Raw genomic sequence first — 27415 nt, forward strand, 5'->3', positions numbered from 1 at the left:
AGATAATAAAATTTCTCAGATTTGAAAGAGTGTTTTGCTTAATAGATCTCAGAAAATAGGCCACAACCAGTAGGGGAAATCCACAGTAAGTCTTACCATCATGAAACTTTATAATACCAGGGATAGGATAAAGAGGATTATCACAGCTTCTAATAGGAAAAATAAGCCATTAACACAAGAAAAAGAATCAGAACAGCATATCGCTGTTTGACAGCATTGCTGGAAGCTGAAAATCATCAGAGCAATGTCTTCAAATATTTTAGTGAAAGGATTTTCAACCTAGAATTCTATACCCAGCCAATCTATCAATCAAAAGTGAGGATTAAAATAAGACTTTTCCAAAATGAGCAATGCCTAAAGCTTTCTCCCATGCACCCTAAGAAAGCTACTTGACAAATGTGCACGTTCAAAACAGGAGAGTAAATCAAGAAATGAGACATTGGCTATTTAAAGCAGAAGATCCAAAATAGGTGAGGCTGGAAAGTCTGAGGAAGGCAGCTGTGCATGAAACCTGAAGGACAATCAACCTGGATGAGACTAGAGGGTAGGGGACTCGATAAAAATGTCTCCAGGTTAAAGGGGGAAAAAGTAAAAGTCGCACTGTGTTTAATGATATGAAAAGTGTTATTCTTAATGCTTTTGTAAATCTACTAGAATTTTAAAGAAGATTACTAACTGTAAAACAAAACTAATCAGAAAAAATAGGTGTAAGAACTGGCTTTTGTTGTATAAGAGTCAACCACAATGTTTCAGTGGTGTCCAAAGATATACTTCACATGGGTCTTCAGGTTGTTGTGGGGTTGCCAGGTTGGGCTTGGCTGGGTTTGGGTGTTGATCGTGTCCTTTACAGTCCTTGAGTCAGTGGGCTAGGCTCAGAGCAGGTTCCTATAAGGAAGATGATAGACACAAACGTACCTGCCACACAAGTACATTTCAAGCATCCACTCCTCTCTGTCTTCATTTACAGTGGTCTGATTTCTAGTAAATAAATACTTTAGTCCACCAGATCATAAGGAAGGGAAGGATCTCTGACCCTTTTATTGCTGTATGTCAGTATTTACTTCAACAAGCATAGAAGTTGCCCTCTAAGTTTTCTTTAAATGAATAAATGAGTGAATAGAATAAGTAAAGTACATGCAGGAAAGGAGGGAGGGATGGAGAGAGGGAGGAAGGAAGGAAGGAGGGAACTAGCTTTGAAATTTGGCATGCTTCCCTTACCTGGGATTCAGTTTCCTTACAGATGAAATGAAAGAGTTGAACCAGATGATTTTTTTTAAAGATTTGATTTATTTATTTTGAGAGAAAGAGGGTGAGCAGGGAGGGGCAGAAGGAGAGGGAGAGAGAGAATCCTGAGCAGACTCTGCACTTAGCGTGGAGCCCAATGTGGGGCTAGGTCCCACGAGCCTGAGATTGACCTGAGCCAAAATCAATGCCAGGTTAATTAACTGACTGAGCCACTCAGGCACTCCCAGATGATTTTTAAATGCACTTCCTGCTCTAAAATTCTGTTACTCTATACTGCAATAAAAATACTAAAAACACATTTTTCCTATATGTATTTGCACTTACATTTTAGAAGTTATTTGTTTTGATTGTTCTCTTATTATTTACTCCTAGTGAAAAAAATTTGACAAAGTTATTTGAGGTCCAAGAATGTTTCTTATGTATTACTCTGTTTCCCTTTCAAGTGGTAAATGTTAGCTGGCTACAGACATGCTATGATGAGGTTTGGGCATTACAAATGAATGAGCTTCACGGCCTCACAGCCTAAGATGATCTTGTCCGGACAGTGTTGCCTCTCTTGCACAGAGAGAGGTCTTTTGGAGGCTTTCCAAAAGCTACAAATACACAATTCACAGTATTCTTCAGTTGAAAGCTGGAATTTTTAACCTCACACAGGAATCTATAATGATTTTTATTTTTTAATTTTCCCTCTTTTTCTGTAAATTATGAGGTCAGATTAATGGGCATTTTCATGATTGAAGTCAGAAACATTGAAACATGAAACTTAAAAAACAAACAAACAAACAAACAAAACAGCTCCCTGCCTTATTGTGTCCATGATTTTTGGAGTAGTTAGAGAATATAAAGTGTTTGAAGAGTTTCTGAGTCACCTAATTTGAATACTTGATTCCATAATTACAATTGAAGGTTTACTTGCCATATTTGTTACCAGCCTGAGCTAACTTGAATTAGCCATTTCTCCAAAAGTCATTATCTTAAAGAAATAAAGTTTAAGGAAGCAAACTGGATAAAGAAGCCAGAAATCAGGATATATGTAGTTTTACCAACACACACACACACGCACACACTCACTGTATTCACTATGCAGAAAGACTTTTGAAACATGGATATTTTAGTAAGTAATCAGAATCATTGTCAGAGGAAACAAATATGAAAGATTAGTTTTTATCCTTTTACTATGATAGATGTTCTCTCTCATATTTTTTGTTTCTCTTTAAATATTTTACCTATCTAATTATTTATTCACGATGTGCAAACTACAGTCATTTAATTGAAAAGCAAGTTACTTCTGAGGACTTGCCAACCTATTAGAATATTTTAAGTTGAGTCTCTAAAGGGCCCTCAGGATCAAAGCTATGGGGGCAATAATTGGGACACATGCCTTGAGCTAATGGCTTCATATGTAGACCTAGAGCAGGTCAAATAGACTGAGCCCAGTGATGTGGAAGTGACAACTGCTTTCTGGTGCCATTCATCAATGTAGATAGTCAATCTAGAGCTGTTCAAAGGAAGGAAAAGTACCTTTCTCCCCTTAACAGCTGGACTGGAGGACTGAATTCTTTAGAGAGTCACTCCACTTCCCTGCATTACATCACCCAGGATGCATGTTTAGAAGTTGCTTTTAAGTGTTTTGTTTTTGCACTTTTTATCTATACCGATGGACCACAGCATTAATTATTGGAGAGGCACAAAGTGTTTTCCTCAAGTATACCTGAGGCAACCTGGAGAGGTAAAGTTTGGAGTTATTTATGGGTTTGGCTGTCAAAAATAGGAGATGTGCTAGTTAGATGTCTAGTTTAGATCAGTTATTTGCATTTTAAAATTAGATTCACTATCATTTATTCCTAGTAATTTTAAGCGCTTGAATTGCGTTTCATCTACTCTAAAATAATTAAGCTACTCAGACTGCAAACGTGTGTCTACACTTTTACATTTTTTGTGTTTGCAAATGTATATGACTTTAAGAAGTGAAGAAAGGCAATCACTGGAAGTTTATTTGATTTTATTACTTTGAAGATGAAAAATTAGAAATAACCTTTAATGAAAGCTTAATTGAAGAGTTAAAACATAAATTTCTACAAATTTTTGTTCCAAATTTTATTTAAATTTTATTTAAATTCTAGTTCATTAACATATAATGTAAAACATAAATTTCTACAAATTTTTCATTTCAAATTTTATTTAAATTCTAATTCATTAACATATAGTGTAATACTGATTTCAAGAGTAGAATTTAGTGATTCATTGCTTATATGCAACACCCAGTACTCATCACAACAAGTGCCCTCCTAATACCCATCACCTATTTAGCCCATCCTTTCCCACCTACCTCTTTCTACCCAGTTTGTTCTCTGTTGTTAAGAGTCTATTAGGGTTTGCTTCCCTCTCTCTTTTTTTTCCTCCTTCCCATATGTTCATCTGTTTTCTTAAATTTCACATGTGAGTGAAATCATATGGTATTTGTTTTTCTCTCACTGACTTATTTCACTTAGCATAATACACTCTACCTCCATCCACATTATTGCAAATGGCAAGATTTCATTCTTTTGGCTGACTGAGTAATATTCCATTGTGTATATATACCACATCTTCTTTATCTGTTCATCAGTTGGTGGACATATGGGCTCTTTCCATAGTTTGATTATTGTTGATAATGCTGCTGTAAACATCAGGGTGCCTGTACCCTTCAAATCTTTATTTTTGTATCCTTTGGGTAAATACTTAGTGCAATTCCTGGGTCATAAGATAGTTCTATGTTTAACCTTTTGAGGAACCTCCATACTGTTTTCCAGAGTGGCTGCACCAGTTTGCATTCTCACCAACAGTGCAAGAGGGTTTCCCTTTCTCTGCATTCTTGCCAACATCTGCTGTTTCCTGTGTTGTTCATTTTAGCCATTCTCACAGGTATGAGAAGGTATCTCATCATGGTTTTGACTTGTATTTCCCTGATGATGAGTGGTCGAGCATCTTTTCATGTGCCTATTAGCCATCTGTATGTCTTCTTTAGAAAAATGTCTGTTCATGTCTTCTGCCATTTTTTTAACTGGATTATTTGTTTTTGGGTGTTGAGTTTAATAAGTTCTTTTTTTAAAAGGTTTATTATTTTTATTGATTGATTGATTGATTGATTGATTTTAGAGAGAGAGAGAGCACCAAGCAGGAGGGGCAGGGAGAGGGAGAGAGAATCTCAAGCAGATTCCATGCTGAGCACAGAGCCAGACACGGGGCTCAATCTCACAACCCTGAGACCATGACCTGAGCCAAAACCAAGAGTTGGAAGCTTAACCAACTGTGCCACCCAGGAGCCCCTGATAAGTTCTTTATAGATTTCAGATACTAACCCTTTATCAGATATGTCATTTGTAAATATCTTCTCCTATTCTGTAGGCTGGCTTTCAGTTTTGTTGATGGTTTCCTTCACTGTGCAGAAGCTTTTTATCTTGAGGAGATCCCAATAGATTCATTTTTGCTTTTGTTTCCCTTACCTCTGGAGATGTGTCTAGTAAGAGTTGCTATGGCCAATGTCAAAGAGGTTACTGCCTATAGGAATAGATGAAATGTATCTCAACATCATAAAGGCCATGTATGAAAGACCCACAGCTAATATCCTCAATGGGGAAAAACTGAGAGCTTTACCCCTATGGTCAAGAACAAGACAGGGATGCCCACTCTCACCATTATTATTTAACATAGTACTGGAAGTTTTAGCCTCAGTAATTGGACAACTAAAAGAAATAAAAGGCATCTAAATTGGCGAGGAAGAGGTCAAACTTTCACTCTTTTCAGATGACATGATGCTCTATGTAGAAAGCCTAAAAGACTCCATCAAAAAAATTGCTAGAACTATTACATGAACTCAGCAAAGTCACAGGTTATAAAATCAACATACAGAAATCTGTTGCATTTTTGTAAACCAATAATGAAGCACCAGAAAAAGAAATCAAGGAATCAATCCCATTTATAATTGCACCAAAAATAGTAAGATACCTAGGAATAAACCTAACCAAAGAAGTAAAAATCTTTACTCTGAAAACTATAAAACACTTATGAAAGAAATTGAAGAGGACACAAAACAATGGAAAAACATTCCATGCTCATGGACTGGAAGAACAAACATTGTTAAAATGTCTATACTACCCAAAGCAATCTACACATTTAATTCAATCTCTATCAAAATACCACCAGCACTTCTCACGGAACTAGAACAAACAATTCTAAAATTTGTTTGGAACCACAAAAGACCCCAAACAGCCAAAGCAATCCTGAAAAAGAAAAGCAAAGCAGGAGGTGTCATGATTCCAGACTTCAAGCTATATTACAAAGCTGTAGTCATCAAGGCAGTATGGTACTGGCATAAAAACAGACACATAGATCAGTGGGTTAGAATAGAAAATCCACAAACGAAACCACAGCTATATGGTCAACTAATCTTTGACAAAACAGGAAAGAATATCCAATGGAAAAAAGACAGTCTCTTCAAAAATGGTGTTGGGAAAACTAGACAGCAACATGCAGAAGAATGAAACTTGACCACTTTCTTGTACCAACACAAAAATTTCTACAAAATCTCAGGATGCCTGGGTGGGTCAGTCGGTTAAAGCATCTGCTTTCGGCTCAGGTCATGATCCCAGGTCCTGGGATCGAGTCCCACATTGAGCTCTCTTCTCAGTGGGGAGACCACTTCTCCCTCTCCCTCCACCTGCCATTTTGCCTGCTTGTGCTCTCTTTCTCTCTCTGTCAAATAAATAAGCAAAACCTTTAAAAAAAATTTCTACAAAATTTAAAACTATGTATTTACAGTCAATTTGTCAAGCCTATAGCATTTGGTTCTTATGCCGTAGTCAAAGATGAGTTGTCTCATCATACCTGGAGGAGGATTTTTGTCAATTTAACTGATAAGCTTTTCCACACTGATGAAAAGTGCACTCCTGGCTGCTGTTTTTAAGTGTTTAAAGTAAAACTAATCCATATATCCTTTTTTATACTGTATTAAGAAATTGAAATTATGCATTGGATCCTAGTGGTTGATTTGTATACATAAAAGTGGGTATTTACTCATTCTGATTTAAGATCTTTTTTCTAATAAAAGAGTTTCTGTTGTGTCTAGGTCTATAAGTTCTCACAAATAGCAGTATTCACATTTAGGGACTTAAATGATAATGATTAGATGTTTTTAACTTGCCTACATTTCTGCTTTAAATTGTATTTTTTTTTTACTTCCATATATGCACTTGGCACTTTCGTGTCTGTTGAAATCATCCATCGGTTTTATGGATGTGATACCAGGCAGCACTCATACCCATGGTGTGCATTTAGATAAATTAAGTCATAAATACTTCTGGGAACAAGAAGGAAGGCATTTCTTAATTAAATATTTGATAGCCCTAAAAAACAAGGTGGCACTCTATACTTATATGTACCCCAAACATAAATAATAAAGATTTAGAAAAAATAATTTAATGTTTTTCATTATAAATAATGTTTACATAATTAAATGGGGACAAAGATTTATACCAAGTAAATAAGATCTGGGTAGAAGTGGGAGTAGCTACATGCAAGGATCCAAATTTTAATTGCTTTACATTTTATGAAATAGATGCACTTTATAGTATTCTACCTCAAATTATTTAGATTGGGCCTTATGAAATTGCCATTTTTGTGTGAACTAAGAGCAGCAACTTCAAATAATTCACCCTTATAGACAATAACCCAGAAATCCATAAAATGGTATCCAATTTCCTCTGATGTTCTTTACTTTGTATTTCTTTTAGTCTTCATAGAAATTCTGCACAGTATTTTATTACACCCCTTTAGACTAGGATCTAGCAAGCACAGAGCCAGGCTTTGACTGTAGGCAAAGCACAACCTCCTGCCTCTTCTGCACTCATACCTCAAAGATAAGAGAATGTTCTAGCCATGTAAGGGGAACACATTCTCCCAAGGGTCAGCTAAAGAGTCTAAAGAGTTGACATGGATAAGTCATTTACTGTGTCTGGAATTTATTCCATTGTTCTATGGTGAAACTTACAGAACTCTAACACCCTGAACAATGATGTATCCTCTACATGGAAAATAGGATTATTTTAAAATATTTGAAAACTAGGTGGATTTTGGTCACATAGCCTTCTTACTTCTCCAGTTCTTTGTTGTTAGTTTTTTTTTTATCATGGTTGTTCATACTTTGGGGATCTGAGTTATTCGTGGCTTCCCTGATTAAGGAATAGCCCTGTTTTCTCTGTCATGCTTTCATTTGAGCATGCTTATCCAGATTAAGGAGAGTTAAAGGTTTGAATTAAAACCATCCAAGAGAGTGGTAAGAGCTTATTAAAAAAAAAAAAAAAAGCAGTGTAACTACAATGAATTTTGAAGGATGATATATATAGAATTATCATATTTGACCTGATAATGGGAAAGCATTTCATATTCCAGTCATGAGTGATTTAGAATCAGCAAACAAATCATCTCAACTACCACTTCCTGAGGTCTAGCTCATCTCTCAGAAGACATGAATCCTTTGTCTACTTCCCCTTGCTCAATACATGCTCCACATACTCCAGAAAAAGATTTTCCCTATTAAACTTGTTAATGTATTACTGTGGCTCCCTGAAATTTGGCTTACTTGCTGTAGTCAAAATGAAGAGTTGAAAATCATCTTGATTCAAAAAGAAACCAAAGGTCTGCTTATGAATAGAAGGTCCCTGGACATCTGTAATAATTCATCTGCTTGATATTTGATCCATATTTGAATTTTCTTTGCCTGCACTGTCCCAGAGAATGGCTCCTGAGAGTTCAGAAATTTATCTCAGCTCTTTATGTATTAGAAACCTAAATAACCTCTGTGAGAGAAAAAGTAAACAAAGTGGAACCAAGTCTATCATATGTATTCCTTGTCCCTTCAATTTAAAATACAAACAAGGTAAAGCTTCCAGATAAATTCTGTTCCAAAGGAAATTTGACTCATCTCTGTCCCCACCATCCTTGGGCATCATGTTTCCTTAATACTACCCCTTTCAGTGGGAGAAGATGACAGGAGAAAGCTCTTATCACTAAGGAGATGAAAGATGACAAAATTATAGTCAAAAAGCTTGTGTGTGTGTGTGTGTGTGTGTGTCTGCATGTACGCAGGTGTGCGCCAGAGGGAAGGTGGGGGGGTGAAATAGGTGAAGGGGATTAAAAGGTACAAACTTCCAGTTATAAAATAAGTAAGTCACAGAGGTAAAAAGTATAGCATAGGGAATATAGTCAATAATATTGTAATAAGTTGGATGGTGACAGATGGTGACTGCACTTCGCATGATGAGCATAGTGTTATGTGTAGAATTATCAAATCAAAGTGTTGTAAAAAATTGTATCAGTCACCAAAAAACACATATTGAATGACTCTGGTTATATAAAATGTCCAAAATAGGCCAATGTGTAGAGACAGAAAGATGAGTGATTGCCTAGGGCTAGGGAGAGGATTTTGGGGGAGAAATGGAGACTGACTGCTAATAAATACATTTTCTTTTGTGGATGAAGAAATATTCTAAAGTTGATTGTGGCATTGGTTGCACAATCCTGTGCATATATTAAAAACCATTGAAGTATACTTTAAATGAAGTATACTTTAAATTATACTTTATAATTCACATGGCATGTAAATTATATCTCAATAAACACATCTTTAAAATGGCAATTTAAAATAAATAGAGTGTGTTCTTTAACCGGTAAATGCATGTCAGATTTTATATATAAATATGTTCTTTTGCTCCAAAATAAATGTCTTTAGAAACAACAAAATAGTGGGAAAGTAATTTCCTTGAGTAGCATACTTATTCGTTATTTTTTTAGTTTAGCGATAAAATTGGCTTGATGTATGGGCTAGTTAAAATATCTGGCATTGTTTAGGAATTTCTATACTTTTTACTGAGTCTCTCATCACAAACTGCTTGAACAGCTGCCCTCAAAACGGTAATTTGAAGCTATTTTTTAAAATATTGACAGTTTAAGGGGCGCTTGGGTGGCTCAGTCGGTTAGGCGACTGCCTTCGGCTCAGGTCATGATCCTGGAGTCCCGGGATCGAGTCCCGCATCAGGCTCCCTGCTCGGCAGGGAGTCTGCTTCTCCCTCTGACCCTCCCCCCTCTCATGAGCTCTCTCTCTCTCAAATAAATAAATAAAATCTTAAAAATAAAAAATAAATAAAATAAAATATTGACCGTTTAAAAAGCAGAGAGATTTGACAGTCTCCAGTGTAAGTAAAACTTTATATTTCATTTGTGTGATTACTGCAATCGTAACTGGATTCAAATGCAGTTATCATTCCAAACCTCAAGTGTGTTCCAGAATGTCTGGCAGCACTATGACATAACAACATTGACGCATAAATTGCCATTTTAGTTATCATTAGTCTAAAATACCGATCGGGGAAAATGTCATATTCTTTCAAAGATAATTTTGGTCCAGGGTCCTGAATCTAGCAGGAGCCTGTAGATTGGGGTAAGAAAAGAGGCAATGTTTTCTTCAAAAGATTTGTAGATCAGCATTTTAATACCACCAAATTAAGGGATCCCACCCGCTCCGCATGGCCAGATGGCTGCATTGTTAGAAGCTGCCGGAGGAAGGGATTGGCTTTCTTCTAAGATAAAACTTAAGCATACATTTGGTAATAGTAAACATTCAAATGCCCAGATTTTAAAGGCAATTTTACATCCCTGTTTTTTGTTAACATTATCTAAGCAGGATCTCCCTATAGGATGATTGCCTTCACAGGCGTTAGCTGACTTCAGGAGAGGTGAGAAAGTGCCCAGCAGAAGTCAGAGGCCCCACACTCTGGGCTAAAAGCCTGCTGACATGTAACCTCCGGCACCATGATCTGCTCCTCCTGGACCCGTAAGGCAATGGCATTTCTCGAATACCACATTAACTGTCTGAAGAGTCCATGAAAAAATAAAGCTGTCCCCACGCAATGGGAGTTTGCCTTTGGCAGTCGTCATCAGTTCTTTCTCTATGGTTTCAATTCAAAACGTCAAACCTGAATTTTGTACGTGATACACAGTATTGCTGCTGTCTGACACTGTTTTTGTCTGACTTAAAATGGCTTTGTCTGACTTCTACAATAAATACATAATAAATGTTTAAAACTATCTTTAAATATAATTGACTCACAAAAGATGTTATGAATTACAATCCACTTTAAATTATTTTTTTCTTGTTTTAACTGCATTTTTTTTAAAGATTTTATTTATTTATTTGAGACAGAGAGAATGAGAGACAGAGAGCACGAGAGGGAGGAGGGTCAGAGGGAGAAGCAGACTCCCTGCCCAGCAGGGAGCCCGATGCGGGACTCGATCCAGGGACTCCAGGATCATGACCTGAGCCGAAGGCAGTCGCCCAACCAACTGAGCCACCCAGGCACCCTTAACTACATTTTAATGTTAACCTTTTTCTCACAGTGGCTTGCGCCAAAATATATCTCTTTTTTAAGATTTATTTATTTGAGAGAGAGAGAAAGAGCATGCATGGGGGGCAGGGGCAGAGGGAGGAGAGAATCTCAAGCAGACTCTACGCTGAGCAGGGAGCCCTAGGTGGGCTCAGTCTCACTGCCCTGAGATAATGACCTGAGCAGAAACCAAGAGTCAGATGCCTAGCCCACCGCACTGCTCAGGCACCCCTCTATCAAAATATATCTTAAATCACTATTTACTAGAATTTCATAGTGAAATATTAAGGAGGGGAAATTAGAGGGGGAGATGAGCCATGAGAGACTATGGACTCTGGGAAACAAACTGAGGGTTTCAGAGGGGAGGGGGTGGGGGGATGGGTTAGCCTAGTGATCGGTATTAAGGAGGGCATATTCTGCATGGAGCACTGGGTGTTACACACAAATAATGAATCATGGAACTGCATCAAGAACTAATGAAGTACTGTATGGTGACTAACATAACATAATAAAAAAAATAAACATGCCTACATGGTCCTCTATTTCTGAAAAGGGACTTATAGTGAAATAAATAATTGGTATTGCTTGGCTAAATAATCCATAATACTAAGCAGAGTAAACAGCATATCGCCTATGGACATTAAAATGGTTAGGATGTACAAATAACTTTTGAAGACTACTGTATTAGATTGTGTAAAAGCCACAATCATAAAGTGGCATCATTTTCTCAGTGATACTTACTCTTCCAACATTTTATTTTAAAACTGTAATAATTACAGAAGAGAGGCATTTGCATTTGAAAGGAACATACAACCACAATATTGGCTTTGTTAAGTAGGCAAGAAAAGAGGTGTCTGTGTTCTCCGGGTGATGATTTGTTTCCATCTGCCTCGGCTGAGTACCTCTGCAGATGGTCTAAACAAGGACATGTGCAGACACAACACGAAATGCAGTTTATGTGAAAGAAAAGAGTTTCTTCCATTGCAAGAAAGTGTTAATATCTTTTACGTGTCTTTATTACCAATTATGGTTCTCGACTTTGGCCTTTTTCTGATTTTTAGCAAATCCTTATTCACAGAAAAAAGAAACCAATCCAAGTACTTTAAACAGTACCAACTGCTAGATTAACATTAGCTCAGTTAATTCTATAACTCCTCTATCTATTGCCTTATATCCTTATTGGAAGAAAACTTTGTTTATAGACAGCATCAGAATTCATGACATAAATAAGGAAAATAATTATTACAGGGGTGATGCCCGTGATTACTGAGACAGCGCTTCCACTCCACGCATGCATATGCATTTATCAGCATTTTTTCAGCACCTACCAAGTACCAGGCTTTGCTAAACACTAATATTTCAGGGCCTGCCTTCATGAATAAACAATCTAGTGAAGGCTGCAGGGAAATAAACTATGTTCAAGAGATTATTAAATAAACGCACATACTTAAAAAAGTTTTTCCCTGGATCATTTGGTATATTTGGATGTGCATCTTTGGGCATTTTACAGATAACTCAATAGCATCACTCCAGACTGAGAAGAAGAGTCAACACAGAGAAGTTACATCTTATTCCCAATTGGCTAGTATCTCCTACATACGGCCTCAGCCTCCCCACTAATGGCATTCTCTCCGGACCCTAAGGGACTCCTTTTGACACACAGCTCATAGAACCATTATGCAGAATCTCCCAGGATTTAATATTTTAGTCACATAGAACATTCACCCTAAGCCCCCAGAAGCTTATATTCAACTTCCATTACCAGAAGTTTCCTTATAACCTCTGTAATAACACAGGGAGCAGCCTCACTTGTTGGAAGGGAAAGTCTAACCCTCAGGTCTTTCTCAACTCTTATTGCACATGGAGCATAGCATAAAATTATGATTTCTTCTTTGCTTCATTCTTTAAAAAATCTGCTGAATTATGCCCAGAGTCTTCATAGTGTAGAAAGAAAGGCATCTTGCTCACCAACTTTGGCCTCACTTCCGGAATTTCTCTAGGACCTAACTGTTGCCTTAGACTTCACGGCCTCTGTCTCCTCCCACTCTTCTCTTGTGCTTAATTCAGAGCCTCTTACTGTCACTCAGCAGGCGCTGATCAGGGGGGATTTATCCGTTCATTTTTTGTGCCATTTTAAACGTGTTCTGCCTGCTCACCTCGAATCCAGCCTTCCCTGCACCACTATTTGTGATTGACCCCGTTCTCCCACCTTCATCTCCAGCATGTAGGCTGGCCACTTCTGTAATACTTAAAAATGTGCTTCATAGATTTAAGGAATGTGTTCTGACTCCAGACCAAAACTCCCTGAGAGTAAGAACAATACCTCGTATTGCTTGTCTTCTCAGAACCCAGCATCAAAACCATACCCCTCAGAAACATGGAGCTCTTTTTCCTCTCCTCAACCTGCACAAACCCCTTATCCCACACCCACCACTCCCCAGCTCTTCTGGACACAAGCTTGTCACATTCTCCACTTGGAGTTCAGTGTTAGTGGATGCCTAAGTCTCAATAAATATCCCAAGGTCACAGAGAGTGAACCTATGAAGAGGGCAATACCATTACATGGACCATTTTAGCGTGACTATAAAACCATCAAAGCTGAAAATTCAGGGCTCATCAGGTGCACAGGCCCCATTCCCAGCAGCTCACATGGTTATATGTTTTTGTGAAATTTTCAAAAGGAAGACATTTTAACTAAAATTATCTCCTTCCAACCAAACTCCCACTACATCTTATTATGTTGAGAGTCATTGGAGTGACCACAAACATGTGTGGGAGTCTGGCTGAAGGGAAATTGAGTGGGGTTGTATGGTCCTGAGATATATTTATGTGGCTTGAGATCACTTCAGTTAAACAATTGGTAGCCAGGCACATGTACTAATGGCTCTCAGAAATATTTTTACCATCGACAGTGGGAACCCAGGCAGACATTGAGACATGAAGGTATCAGGTCAGAGATGGTTTCACAATATAAGGTATATCCTACTGTTTCCGAAACTAGATATATGTAGATAGTGGAGAGAAAACAAGATATGTGCCAGAAACTAGTCTGTGGAGAATTCTTTCAGTCATCAGACATGTGAACTTATAAACACAAGACTGGGTCTCATTGATGCCTGGTCAACACAGAAGTTCTCCCCTGGAGGAAATTTATTTGATAGCATTGAAGATTATAATTGCACCATGAATTTTTTTCTTTTATAATGGGAATTAAACAAAAGACAATTGGGGCGCCTGGGTGGCTCAGTTGGTTAAGCGACTGCCTTCGGCTCAGGTCATGATCCTGGAGTCCTGGGATCGAGTCCCGCATCGGGCTCCCTCCTCGGCGGGGAGTCTGCTTCTCCCTCTGCCCCTCCCCCCTCTCATGTGCTCTCTCTCATTCTCTCTCTCTGAAATAAATAAATAAAATCTCTAAAAAAAAAAAAGGCTTTTAAAAAAAAAAGACAATTTATCCAAATTCTTATGTTTGTAGAGCACAAATTTGTAATAGTATTACAAACAGTGAGTATGCCTATAACAACTCATATATGAAAGAAATTTTAGAGTGGTTTCCCACTGAATTTGACAACAACTTGGAAAATGTGTAAGATATTATCAATAAAAGTTTGTAAAGCTGAAAAAATCAACCAACAATATTAGATTAAGACTGAATTATCTTTCTGTTTTATCTAGAGAAAATGTTATAAAACTACTACCATACGAAGAATTGATCAAAGAGTATGGAGCCAAAAATGTAGGGAAAATTATTATGGAGATGTATTAGGCAGTAGGTTAAATATTTTTCTGGAAGTTGTCATGTTTGTTATATTTGTCACCCTTTTTAAATTTGAGATTTGTTGTGATTTCTTTTCTCCTTCTAAATAAATGAATATTCACCTTCACATCTAATTTAGAATTTTCAGTTTTGTTGTTCCCTTTCCTTTTTTAAAAAAAGATTTATTTATTTAGCTGGAAGAGAGAGAAAGAGAGAGAGCATGCTCAAGAGAGTCGGGGGAGGGACAGAGGGAGAGAATCTTCAAGAAGACTCCTGCTGAGCATCGAGCCCGACGTGGGGCTCGATCTCACAATCCATGAGATCAAGACCTGAGTCGAAATCAAGAGTTGGAAGCTTAACTGACTGAGCCATCCAGGCGCCCCTTGTTGTTCCTTCTCTTTTTTTTTTCTTAATATTTTTTAAAAAATTTTATTATGTTATGTTAATCACCATACATTACATCATTAGTTTTTGATGTAGTGTTCCATGATTCATTGTTTGCATATAACACCCAGTGCTCCATTCAGTATGTGCCCTATTTAATACCCATCACTGGGCTAACCCATCCCCCATCCCCCTCCCCTCTAGAACCCTCTGTTTGTTTCTCAGAATCCATAGTCTCTCATGGTTCATCTCCCCCTCTGATTTCCTCCCCTTCATTTTTCCCTTCCTACTATATTGTTTCAGAGGTACAGATCTGTGATTCAACAGTCTTACACAATTCACAGCGCTCACCATAGCACATACCCTCCCCAATGTCTATCACCCAGCCACCCCATCCCTCCCACCCCCCACCACTCCAGCAACCCTCAGTTTGTTTCCTAAGATTAAGAATTCCTCATATCAGTGAGAACATAATGATACGTGTCTTTCTCTGATCGACTTATTTTGCTCAGCATAATACCCTCTAGTTCCATCCACGTCGCTGCAAATGGCAAGATTTCGGGGGGGTTTCTGATGGCTGCATAATATTCCATTGCATATATATACCACATCTTCTTTATCCATTCATCTGTCAATGGACATCTTGTCTCTTTCCATAGCTTGACTATTGTGGACATTGCTGCTATAAACATTAGGGTGCACGTACCCCTTTGGATCACTACATTTGTATCTTTGGGGTAAATACCCAGTAGTGTAATTGCTGGGTCATATGGAAGCTCTATTTTCAACTTTTTGAGGAACCTCCATACTGTTTTCCAGAGTGGCTGCACCAGCTTGCATTCCCACCAACATTGTAGGAGGGTTCCCCTTTCTCCACATCCCTGCCAACATCTGTCATTTCCTGACTTGTTAATTTTAGCCATTCTGACTGGTGTGAGGTGGCATCTCATTGAGGTTTTGATTTGGATTTCCCTGATGCCGAGTGATGTTGAGCACTTTTTCATGTGTCTGTTGGCCATTTGGATGTCTTCTCTGGAAAAATGTCTGTTCATATCTTCTGCCCATTTCTTGATTGGATCATTTGTTCTTTGGGTATTGAGTTTGATAAGTTCTTTATAGATTTTGGATACTAGCCCTTTATCTGATATGTCATTTGCAAATATCTTCTCCCATTCTGTCGGTTGTCTTTTGGTTTTGTTGACTGTTTCTTTTGCTGTGCAAAAGCCTTTTATCTTGATGAAGTCCCAATAGTTCATTTTTGCCCTTGCTTCCCTAGCCTTTGGCGATGTTTCTAGGAAGAAGTTGCTGCGGCTGAAGTTCGAAGAGGTTGCTGCCTGTGTTCTCCTTTAGGATTTTGACGGACTCCTATCTCACATTTAGGTCTTTCAACCATTTTGAGTCTATTTTTGTGTGTGGTGTATTGAAATAATCCAGTTTCATTCTTCTGCATGTGGCTGTCCAATTTTCCCAACACCATTTGTTGAAGAGATTGCCTTTTTTTCCATTGGACATTCTTTCCTATTGTTTTTCCTTTTCTTAAAGAATTTCCTCCAAAATTATATGTACATCAGGTCCTGAAAACCTGGATTATCCTCTGCCACCAAGATATGGAAAGATATATGTGTAAAGTATAAGCAAATGATTGGTTTATGTCTGGCTTTGTTCTGGTCTTGGCCCAGCTAGCAAGTATGGAGGGTTTCTTCCAAATGTAGGCAGGGTTTCACACCGCAGCCCAGAATGGAGAGAAAATTCATCTTCAGAGAACAAAAGACAATATCAGAGGGCGGAGAAGTAGTTACTTCCCTTGGTCTCTGCGTTATCTTCTCCCACTGTGATAGAAGATAAGAGCCTTGTGGTGCCAGGACAAGGTAACACACCTTTCTTTAAGGTGACTGGAAAACTGTTTAATCAATTCAGTAAATGCAGTCCCAGTTGCATGTTATTCAAAGCCACTGAGTACGAACAGATACTGAACCAGTTTTCCAAGGGCAAAGTTCCAATTACTGTATGAATATTCACAAACTGCTATAAACCATGAACTCCTTCCAAGCACTATCTGCTATTCATGCCTCTCTTCATGCTGCCCCTGAAGGAACTCATGCCTTGTTCCTATTTAGACATCCTATTAACCCAATGGAGGAGAGCCTCTGAGTGAGAGTGTGGATGGCAGTTCGTTCCCCTTTTTCCCCCAAATGCCCATCAGGTTATTTTTAACAAGCAGATACTGTATCTTAGAGATATGCTGCAAAAATATTGTGAGTTCAGAAATCAAGAAAACTTTCCATTGGGGGAATAAAACAGTAGTGAGCTTTACACTATAGCAATGTATAACTATTGTAGTTCTTAAAGACTTACTGCAAATCTTTCAATTATGTTTTTTTAACCACAAAAAGAGAAAAGATGGCCTCTGAGAAACCATAACCCCAAACAACTGAAATGAAAGGCCCCATATGCTTCCAAGCATCTACATAAGTCCAAACATCTGACTAAATAAATATCCAGATATTTAATGTTATCAGTTTTATATGGGCAAATTAACTTGTTAAGAGTAAAAAACTTGAATCACTATGTACACCTGAAACTGATGTAACATTTTATGCCAACCATACTCAATAATTAAATAAATAAGATTTCAATTAAATTAAATTTATTTATTTAAGGGGAAAGAAAAGAATATATCTCACTTCTTTATGTTTTAAGTTTTCTTCTCCCCATCTCCAAGCAAATGCCTATAGTAGACTTTTTTCTATGCGCTGTATTTGAGATTTAAGCTACAACAATTTTCTTGTTGTTGTTCTGAATTATTTTTTAAGATTGTCGCTATTGGTTTCATACTTTAGCTTATTCAGACATTTATTTAAGATGGCTAAAAAGGGGCAAACTAAACAACAGGATTAAATAAATGAACAAAAACCATGAAACAAAGAGAAATCTGCTTATCATGCATTGGATTGAAAACAAGAGGAGAAAGTGGGGGGATGAGAAAAAAAAGAGAAATGGAGAGGAATTTTCATTGCAATTAAAAACAGAGGTTTAGGGGCACCTGGGTGGCTCAGTTGGTTAAGTGTCTGCCTTTGGCTCAGGTCATGATCCCAGGATCCTGGGATCGAGCCCTCATAGGGCTCCCTGCTCTGCGGGGAGTCTGCTTCTCCCTCTCCCACTCCCCCTGCTTGGGCTCTTTCTCTCTCTGTCAAATAAATAAATAAAATCTTAAAAAAAAAAAAACAACAACAGAGGTTTAGAGTATTACGAGTCTTTTCTCCTATTTCATGAGATTCTATAACCCTTTATAAGTCTGAAGATTTTGTTGTGACTTACATTGACTTGAATACATAGAGACTGTTTCATTTTTTGGGACATGAATAGAAGAGGGCGTGCAGTGGGATCAAGGGAATTGTGACTAGGGTGTTAGAGGTTTACACAGAAGCCCAAAGGTACAGTGGTTGTTTCTGTGTCAGACCAAGTGTACAAAATGTGCAGGATTCTCAAATCATTTTCTCCAAATGGATTCCATGCTTTCTTCGAAAAGAACTGCCACATTTTTCACTTACTTGGCTGTTTTGGGTTTTTTTCCCAGGTTTGCTTCGTGAACCTGGATGTGAATAAGGATGCGTGCAGCACGGAGCACCTGCAGCAGGTAACACTGGGAACATGAGCTCTCTGGGAGCTCATAACAAAGGCTGGCTGCACCGACCAGAGAGCAGACATGACTTTATCTATAAATAGCACTCATTCAGTTGGAAACTCTTTAGTTGAATGGCTTCATTACAACCCATTCCCTGACCCTTTCCCTGCCACCTCCCACGCAGATTGCCTTCCTTATACTTGGGAACCTTGCTTTCCCAATATAATAGAGCTGCTCTCCAAACAGGTGTTTTCCCCTGCCCGCAGGGCCTGATAGTGGGTTTCTCTGCCCCCACCTCCTCTGCTCTCAAACACCCTGCCTGAGATGATGTTTCCAAGGCTTTTCCAAATCTGCTTGATACCAGCCAACCCTTCTCTGTGGCTCTCAGGTCTGCTCTTTCCTGCTGCTTTTATCAAACATTTTGTCCCTAACTTTGGTTTCCCAGTCCTACACTCAACTGGGGCTCAGACTCTTTGCATTCTGCAGCAAATACATATTCCAAACTCATCCAAGTTTGGAGGATCCTGATGTAAATCCTTGACAACATGCAAGAAATTGAAGGGCCCCTCAATCCTTTGGACTAGAGTCAATAGGGGGTCTGATAGGAAGAATTAATTGGTGTGATATGATTATCCTTTCATACCCAAAGCTGAAGATGGTTTGACCTCACTATTTGGTATAATATAGTGGTGTAATAGACACTATTTGCAGGTTGACAATCAGAACAGTGGGGCTGTGATCACTCAATTATTCCTATAATGTTTTTTCTTGACAATGCTGCAAATGCGTTTGAAGTTTCTCAAACCCAATTGCCCATACAGATTATCCATTATAGATTGCCACAGAGCTTCAAATATCATTCATCTGTGTAGTCCTGGAGGGATTTTGGGGAAAAAAATTTTTACATATGATTTCATTTAATGGACTTATGGTGCAGACAGTGTCTGTCAAAGAGAGCAGGAGAGACCAAAGCAAGTTGGCATCTTAGGGACTGTGTGTTTGAAGATTTATACAAGTGATTTGAGACAGTCTTCTGCTATGGCTAAGAGTAGAAACTTGGCACTGATTTAGTTATATGACCTTGTATAAACTAATCTCTGGGCCTCAGGCTACTTATGTGTAAAAAGAAAATAATAATGGTACCTAATCCATTTGGGGGTGTTGTGGGGATTAAATGTACTAAGATGTAATGTATGTACAGTCTTTAGCATAGCACCTAGTACATAGAGCAAAATCAATATTGGAAATTATTTTATTATTGATATGATTATTATTGACCTTTGTCAATAATATTAGTCAACAAATCTCTTATTACAAGAGTTAAAAGGGAAAAAAATCCTTACTATGTATACTTGTGATGTGACAGTATTTATTAAATATCTACTTTGGAAAATTTAGAACTAAAGAGTTTTTAAAGCTTTATGTTTAAGTAATTTTCTATTCCAATCTAAGCCTTTATGTTTCAATTTCACACAATCTCTTCTAGTAATCATCTTAGTAGATTAAGTAATCTATTGCTTGCATACGTTATGTATTATTTTTGCAAATAAATAGTTTTGGGGTAGAGTTTTGGAGGTGAAAAGAAATTATCTAAACTACTTAATTTCTTCCTCTACAGAAATTGGTCAATGTTTCACCAGATCTTCCAAAACTCATCAGCTCCATGAATGTCCAACAGCCAAAAGAAAATGAAATCGTCCTTCTAAGTGGGTTAACATCTGGAAATCTCCAGGCAGATTTTGAACTTTCACAGGTAAGCGATGTAAGCTCTTGGTAAAATATTCATTAGTGATAAGTTATCTATGGTCAGTTCTTGGCACAAGTCAGTATGAACTTCAAACAGATGCTACACATAAGCTCCCATAGCATAGGACCCCAAAATCTCTTTGTAATCAAGAAGAGTCTTCTTTTGTATTTCTTCTAAATATGCCACTCAGAGTTTGACAGAGCTTCCCTTACCTCAATGCCTAACATTTATTATCTTCTCAAGTTCATGATGCTAACTAGAGCAGACACACTGGGCATTGACTGCTTAGCTTGGTTTTCTTCAAATCTATTAGGTAATCAAAAACAGACTTGGGGCGCCTGGGTGGCTCAGATGGTTAAGCGTCTGCCTTCGGCTCAGGTCATGATCCCAGAGTCCTGGGATCGAGTCCCACATCGGGCTCCTGGCTCAGCGGGGAGCCTGCTTCTCCCTCTGACCCTCTCCCCTCTCATGCTGTTTCTCTCTCGCTCGCTCTCTAAAAAAAAAAAAAAAAGAAAAGAAAAAAAGAAAGTGTGAACAGGGACTTTCTTTTGGGGAAAAAAAAAAAAAAGACTCATCTTCTGTTTCACAAACAATACCAAAATTCTAAATCATACCATATGGTCCCAGAATCCTAGCATTTCTTCTTTCTTCTTATATTTATTTCTTAGGATATACTAAATGAGCCAGGCTAATAAATATAGGATAGTAACCCTATGGATGGAAAGTGAGTTTCCTAGAAAGAGTGAAGTGAGTGAGTGAGTCCTTAAAGAGTGAATTTTCCTTAAAGAGTAAAATTCCTAGAAGAAATGAGCATTATTAAAAATAAAGGAAGAATTCAGACACTATTATTCTTTTTCAGTATACTGATGTTCTTTGTTATTAGATAAATCATTATAACATTCTTTAAATTTTTACAATTCTAAATCATTTAGGTGATTTACAGAAACAAATATAAGATTTCTAAAGGCACACTGTATCAAAGATCGTGGATCTTCCCAAATAAGGTATGCTGATAGTGACACATAACACAGCTACAAATTAAAATGATGAACAGTTGTTTTCCTCCAGTCGTTCTTTCTTGGGTTTCAGTTTTGCTGGAAAATTTGAACATATTCTTTTATTCTTCAGTTCTTCAAAATATCAAAAAACTCAGAAATCCACCCATTTGCATCTAGTCCAGATGCTTTGTAAAAATCTGCACACAGCCTATTACAATTTGGTAATCAAGACTAGAAAAGGGGCACCTGGGTGGTGCAATTGGTTAGGCTTCCGACTCTTGGTTTCGGCTCAGGCAATGATCTCAGTGTGGTAATCTCAGTGTCCTAAGATCAAGCCCCATGTCTCTCTGTGCTCAGCGTGGAGTCTGCTTGGGATTCTCTTTCCCTCTCCCTCTCCCCCTCCTGCTCATGCTCTCTCTCTCTCTCTAAAATAAATAAATAAATCTTTAAAAAAAAAAAGACTAGAACAAAATTTCTCCTGGTCAATTTAATAACACATTTTCTTAGTGGTAAAATTAATCACCTGAAAAGAGAAAACAGAAATGGTTCTAAGTGCCTTCTCTTTATATTGGGCAAAACTATGATGACAAAAAGTAATTTTCACATCTGAGTTTTAAAAGAGTATTTTTGCACCAGGCCTATTAGGATATGTAATTAAACATAACAGAAAATTGGCTAATGTATAAAAGGAATGTAACTAAAAAGTATAGTGGGTAGATTATTACAGCTATTTGAACAGTGTATTCAGGACATGGATTTCCCCTTGTGGCCTCTTTCGGACTTTCTCTCTCTGTACCAGCCATCAGACAAGTCTCTTCCCAGGAGGAGGCACTATCCCTTTGGGTTCAAGTTGAGCAAGAGTGACTGTCTCCTCCAGGTGACTCACAGCAAAAGTCTAATTGTGTTCTATTGGCTCTCATGTGTCATGTGCCCATTTCTGAACCAATCACTATGGCCTGAGGATTGCAGTGTTCCGATTGGCCAGGCTGGGTCACATGATCACCTCAGAGTTTGAGGTCAATTAACTCCATGTAAATCACTTGGACCGTGGGTAGACCAGAAAATGGTGCCCCACAGGGTATGAAAACCAGAAGAAGATTGAATGATGTGGTGTCACAAAAGCAGCACAGATGTTAATTGGGGTCAGGGAAAGTCCAAATGCCCAGGACTCATCAAATATCATCCATCAAAAACATATTTAACATTCGGCATACTTTTCCTAAGAGCTGTCAAGAATTGCCTGTAAGCTGTGGCACTCTTAAACATTTCATTCTTCTCTATCCCAAGAGTCCCCCTCATTTCCTACATAGCACTTCACCCTTCTACAGTCTCCCAAAGGTCTACCTCATTTTCTAGGTACCCCAGTCCATGTGTTTTAATAGATCAGCAATGTTGGGCAGCATATCAATATGGAATCCCATGTTAGCCAACCATAGCCATAACCTAATTGTTTAAGGATAGTCTCAGTTTGGCTGCCCTGACTCATGAGAGTTAGTTACCTGTTAATCCACAAATAATCATGGAAATATGGCATAGGCAATTTGAGCTGGGCTAAGGGGAAGAAGTCTAAAGCAGTCCCCAGGGCATATCTATTGTTCCCAGTGACCCTGTGAAGAAGGGAATCAACAAGCCACTTGGCACCTTTGACCCAGGAAATTGCAACGCCAAAGATTTTCGGTAGTCCAGATAACAAGTTACCTCGCCTCTCTCAACTATAATTTCCTAGTCTATAACATGGAGATTTAAAAAAATAACTTTCCTCTATTCTCAGAGACTAGACATAGTGATTTAATAAAATAAGAAGAAGCCACCTTGAGAAGGACTATTCAAATGAAAAGCGTTTTGCTTCCATGTCCAAAAAGGTGAAGTAGAAAGAAAATGTTATTTAATGCAGAATAAGGGGCATCCAGGTGGCTCTGTCTGTTAAGTATCTGACTCTTGATTTTGGCTCAGGTCATGATCTCAGGGTCCTGAGGTTGAGCGTCACATGGGGCTCTGTGCTGGGCTTGGAGCCTGCTGAAGATTCTTTCTCTCTCCCTGTCCCCTCCCCCTTTTCTCCCAAATAAAAAAATTTCAGAGATGCATATTAGGTACAATAATAAGATCTACTACTGTGTCTGTCCTTTCTATGAGATGAACACGTAATTTTACTGGGCATGCATGAGTTCAAGGAGGTCCAGATGCAAACCACTCTTCTTTCCAAATTGCACATCCTCACTGGGTATTGGAGTTTTGCTGATTAGACCAGAAAGCCATGGGGCGAATTGGAAAGTACATAGGAATTGGAGCCCAACAGGCTTGGATTGTGGTGCTGGCTCTTCCATTTTATATTTGTGTAACCTTGAAAGGATCAGTTAGCCTTTCTGTGTCTGATCTCTCTTCTGTAAAAGAGTAATGGCACCACCAACCTCATAGAAACCATGTGTGCCTTAAAGGTAATAGGATAGTCAAAGCACCTAATAGACTACAATAAAAATTATATAACAATACCTGCCATTATTTTACAGGTTGTATCATTTGGCCTTCACTTACCTAAGACTCCTAGGATGTTTATTTACTTTCAAGAAGATAGTTAAGAAAATATATTTTCTTTCTACAAATGCAGTAGCCGTGGAACATTGCACATTTCATACAATCCTTTCTCTAAGGTTATTTTGAGGTATTACTTAACTGCTCATGTTGATTTAGTAATATCTCTTTTGATTCCTGCCACGATATATAAAACCTTATGTTATAAATATTTAATCTGAATGATAGAAAATGGCCAATACACAACCCTTTTTACCTATAAATATGGTAACTTCATTTAGTTCAACTTTATAATTATTTTTATTCATGCCTGATCCACTGGCAGGATATTGTGCCCCCCCATCCCCCATCTAATTCATGTTTCTACCGTCCAGCATACCTTGCATATAATAGACACCCAGAAAGTATCTTGTAAATTTCAAGTTAGTGCATTATGTCTGAATTCTTTGGAAATAAAAGTAATCAAGCCAGCTACTGTTACTCTACAGCATTAGTTCCTCATCATCGTGGGGGATCTCAGACCCCTTGTGAATTTCATAAAAGCTATAGACCAGTGCTTCTCAAATGTTAATGCATATAGGAATCACCAAGAGATTTTTCTTGAAAATGCAGTTTCTGATTTACTGGATCTGGGGTGGGTCCCGAGATTATAGATTTCTAACAATCTGCCACGCTGCTAGTCTACAACCCACACTTTGAAAAATGAGGTTTGAACCCCTTTCTTGAAAAACAGACCTAATTACATAAGCACATAGATCAATTCTGTTTCTGAGCCCCCTTGGGCCCCTTGGAGAATGACTGGATTTTTCATTTTGTAATCAAGTGTCCTGGAATTATTCTAATCATAATATTCAACCAAATAGATAAATAAATGACATTTATGTAAGAAAAAAGATACACTACTTTCAGAAATACAATATGGATGTCTATGTGTCTGTATTTCTCTGCATGTACACATACTTACCCTTTACACACACATGTATTCAGACTCAAGGATTCCAAAATGGCAAGTTAACTAGGATTAGACCCAATGAACTCTAAATGCAGATAAGCATTTGATTTAAATAATCCTCTTTGTAAGATAAACATGTATACGTAGACTATTTCCCCCAAACATTTCAAATTCCACTTTGATATAAATTTATTTAGCTTTCTCCTCCCCACTAATTCCTGTTTCCATTCAAAGAATTTTCTGTTAAAAATTACTATAAATCAGTGTATTGTCCCTTTTATGAAAATAAAAATTCCAACGCACAAGACATGTTTGTAATTTACTAGTCATCTGTGCAGGAGCAATTGAAACTTTTATTACTATTCTAATGAACAACAATATGGAGAGCAGAAAGTTCGTAGTGGAGAATAAGGATATGGTCTGTCACCCTAGAAGAGAACAGAATTAATAGGTCTCACAGGGACACCATCCAATGATTTGGGCCTCCTTATCACTGCTTTCCTCATGTGCTGGCCTTTTATTTTTTATTTTTCTTTATTTCTATTGTTATGTTAATCACCATACATTACATCATTAGTTTTTGATGTAGTGTTCCATGATTCATTGTTTATGCTGGCCTTTTAGAAATAATCAGTGCTCTTCCAGGGGACTTCTTTGTACCTCATTGTGTCTGCTTCTTCAGATGAGCAATACACATTATAAATTCTAACTGTAGTTAATAGAAATACTGAAATACTGGCAGAGACTTTACTGAACATCACCAAGGCAGAAAAGGATCTTGGTCTGAAAAGCTGGGACTCGGGTTAATCAAGAAGGGTGCCCAAGACGCCTCAACATTCCCCTCAGCTTTGACTAGACTTCAGACAGGCTTCTTCCTGACTCCAGGCACTGACACCCTTTTCTTAGAACATTTACTTTAGAAAACATCGTTAGGAATCTCTGCCCCTTTGAGATGTAAATCATTTGCCAGGTTTAAAGCCCAGGAGTATCTTTTTCAGAGACCTGAGAACCATCTCTGAAGTAAGATCATCAAAGATAGTTTCCCTTTCTGTGTGGAACGATGGGAGCCTAGATTCATCAGGAGCCTGACTCCGATTTGCAAAACCACCTCCTGCCATGCAGATACAAGAACATTAGCTTTTCCTCTGGATAAAGCCAATCAGCAAGTGCAGAAGGCCTGCAGCCCTCTGATACAGCTCTTAAAAGCCCTTGTGCTTGTTGTTTCAGTGGATTTGTGGTCCAGGTCGGTTCTGGCCCCTCTTTCCTACTTTAAGAGCTTTGAAGAAAGTCTTCCTTAACCTATTTAACTCTGCCCGGTGCCACTTTTGCTTTGACAGGCGACAACAAAAATATGTGATGCAACTGGTCTAGTTTCCCCGAAGTCAGACTTTCTCCTAGGTACCCTTTGTGCCCGAATAGCACTTGAATCTTTTCCAAACCATGCATCAATCAAATCCCAGAAGATATTCCAAATATTTTAAACATCCCCCGCTCCTTGTAACAAGAAAGACTGGTAGAAGAAGAAAGGTCAGAAGCAATGGTTTTTTATTCTCTCTTTCAATAAATGCCTTTTTTCCTCTCTACTTTCAGTGCCCTTGGCTGCCAGATATCTGCTTGGTCCAGTGTGCGAGAGGGAACAGGGCAAACAGTACCAACTGCATCATCTTTGAAATCAACAAATTTTTGATCGGTCTCGAACTGGTGCAGGAGCGGCAGCTCCACCTGGAAACAAACATCTTAAAAGTGGAGGATGACACCAACTGCTCTCTGTCTTCAATCGAGGAGGACTTTCTCACCGCCTCTGAGCACTTGGAGGAGGAAAGCGAGGTGGAAGACTATAGGAGCGGTGAGAACTACCCCATGAAACAAATGCACATCCTGAAACTAGTCACCCTCTAAAAATGAGTGAAATTTCGGGAAAGTTTCAGGCCATGTCAGTTTGGTTGACACATCACAATCTTCACATACCAAGTTTAGGGAGGGCAGGAGGATAACAGACCATGTGTGAGGATGCGGACTCATGCACTTAGACTTGATGGTTGGATGGCTCCATTTTCCTAACAATGCATAGGGATGCTGAAGGACATCCTCCTGCCTGCCAAGAGGCTAAGACTATCACAGGGAGGAAAGTTATCTTCCCTGAGACTTCCACAAAGCCACGTTTTAGTTGATCAACTGGCCTAGTTCTAGCACTGCCTCTTTGAGACTATGAAGCCTGGATTGGTTACCTAGTCCTTCTGAGCCCCAGTTTCTTTATCCAGTATTTGGGAGTATAATAATGCCTCTAGCACTGTTACATTTACTATATTCAGGTTTTTGTATTTATGATATTTACCTTTTATTATGGTAAGGACAGAAGGAAATAACACTTAGCACTTAGCATTTATTCAGTTTTGATCGATTCAAAGAGCTCAGTGAACGATGTGTTCCTCTTCCCCACTCTTAGCCACAGAGGAAGGGATATTGCAGATGCTGTTGTCAGTCCTACCCAAACTTCAGAGCAAAGTTTTGCAAGAAGGCTTACTATGGAGGTTGCTGTAAACATTCTTCTTCCTCCTTCCGTTTGCACTGGGAAGCTCTAAGATGCAACCGTCTGGGTTACTTTTCCCATGGAGCCATGGAAAAAGATGATCAAGGGTGCCTGGGTGGCTCGGTTGGCTAAGCGTTCACCTTCAGCTCAAGTCATGATCTCAGGGTCCTGGAATCAAGCCCCCTCATCGGGCTTCCTGTTCATCAGGGAGTCTGCCTCTGCCCCTTCCCCA

General features: G+C 38.4%; 1 protein-coding gene across 1 annotated transcript in view; it reads left to right on the plus strand.

Moving 5' to 3' along the window:
• SPHKAP (SPHK1 interactor, AKAP domain containing) overlaps window positions 1-27415 on the plus strand; it is a 118854-nt gene that overhangs the window by 54986 nt on the left and 36453 nt on the right. Inside the window, exons 3-5 of the mRNA XM_035008330.1 lie at window positions 18380-18439; window positions 20046-20180; window positions 26244-26499. Of these exons, the coding sequence (XP_034864221.1) occupies window positions 18380-18439; window positions 20046-20180; window positions 26244-26499 (451 nt within the window). The remainder of the gene's footprint in view (window positions 1-18379; window positions 18440-20045; window positions 20181-26243; window positions 26500-27415) is intronic.

This window comes from Mirounga leonina, unplaced genomic scaffold (genome assembly GCF_011800145.1).
Source record: "Mirounga leonina isolate KUSES-001 unplaced genomic scaffold, KU_Mleo_1.0 Mir_151, whole genome shotgun sequence".
NCBI lineage: Eukaryota > Metazoa > Chordata > Mammalia > Carnivora > Phocidae > Mirounga > Mirounga leonina.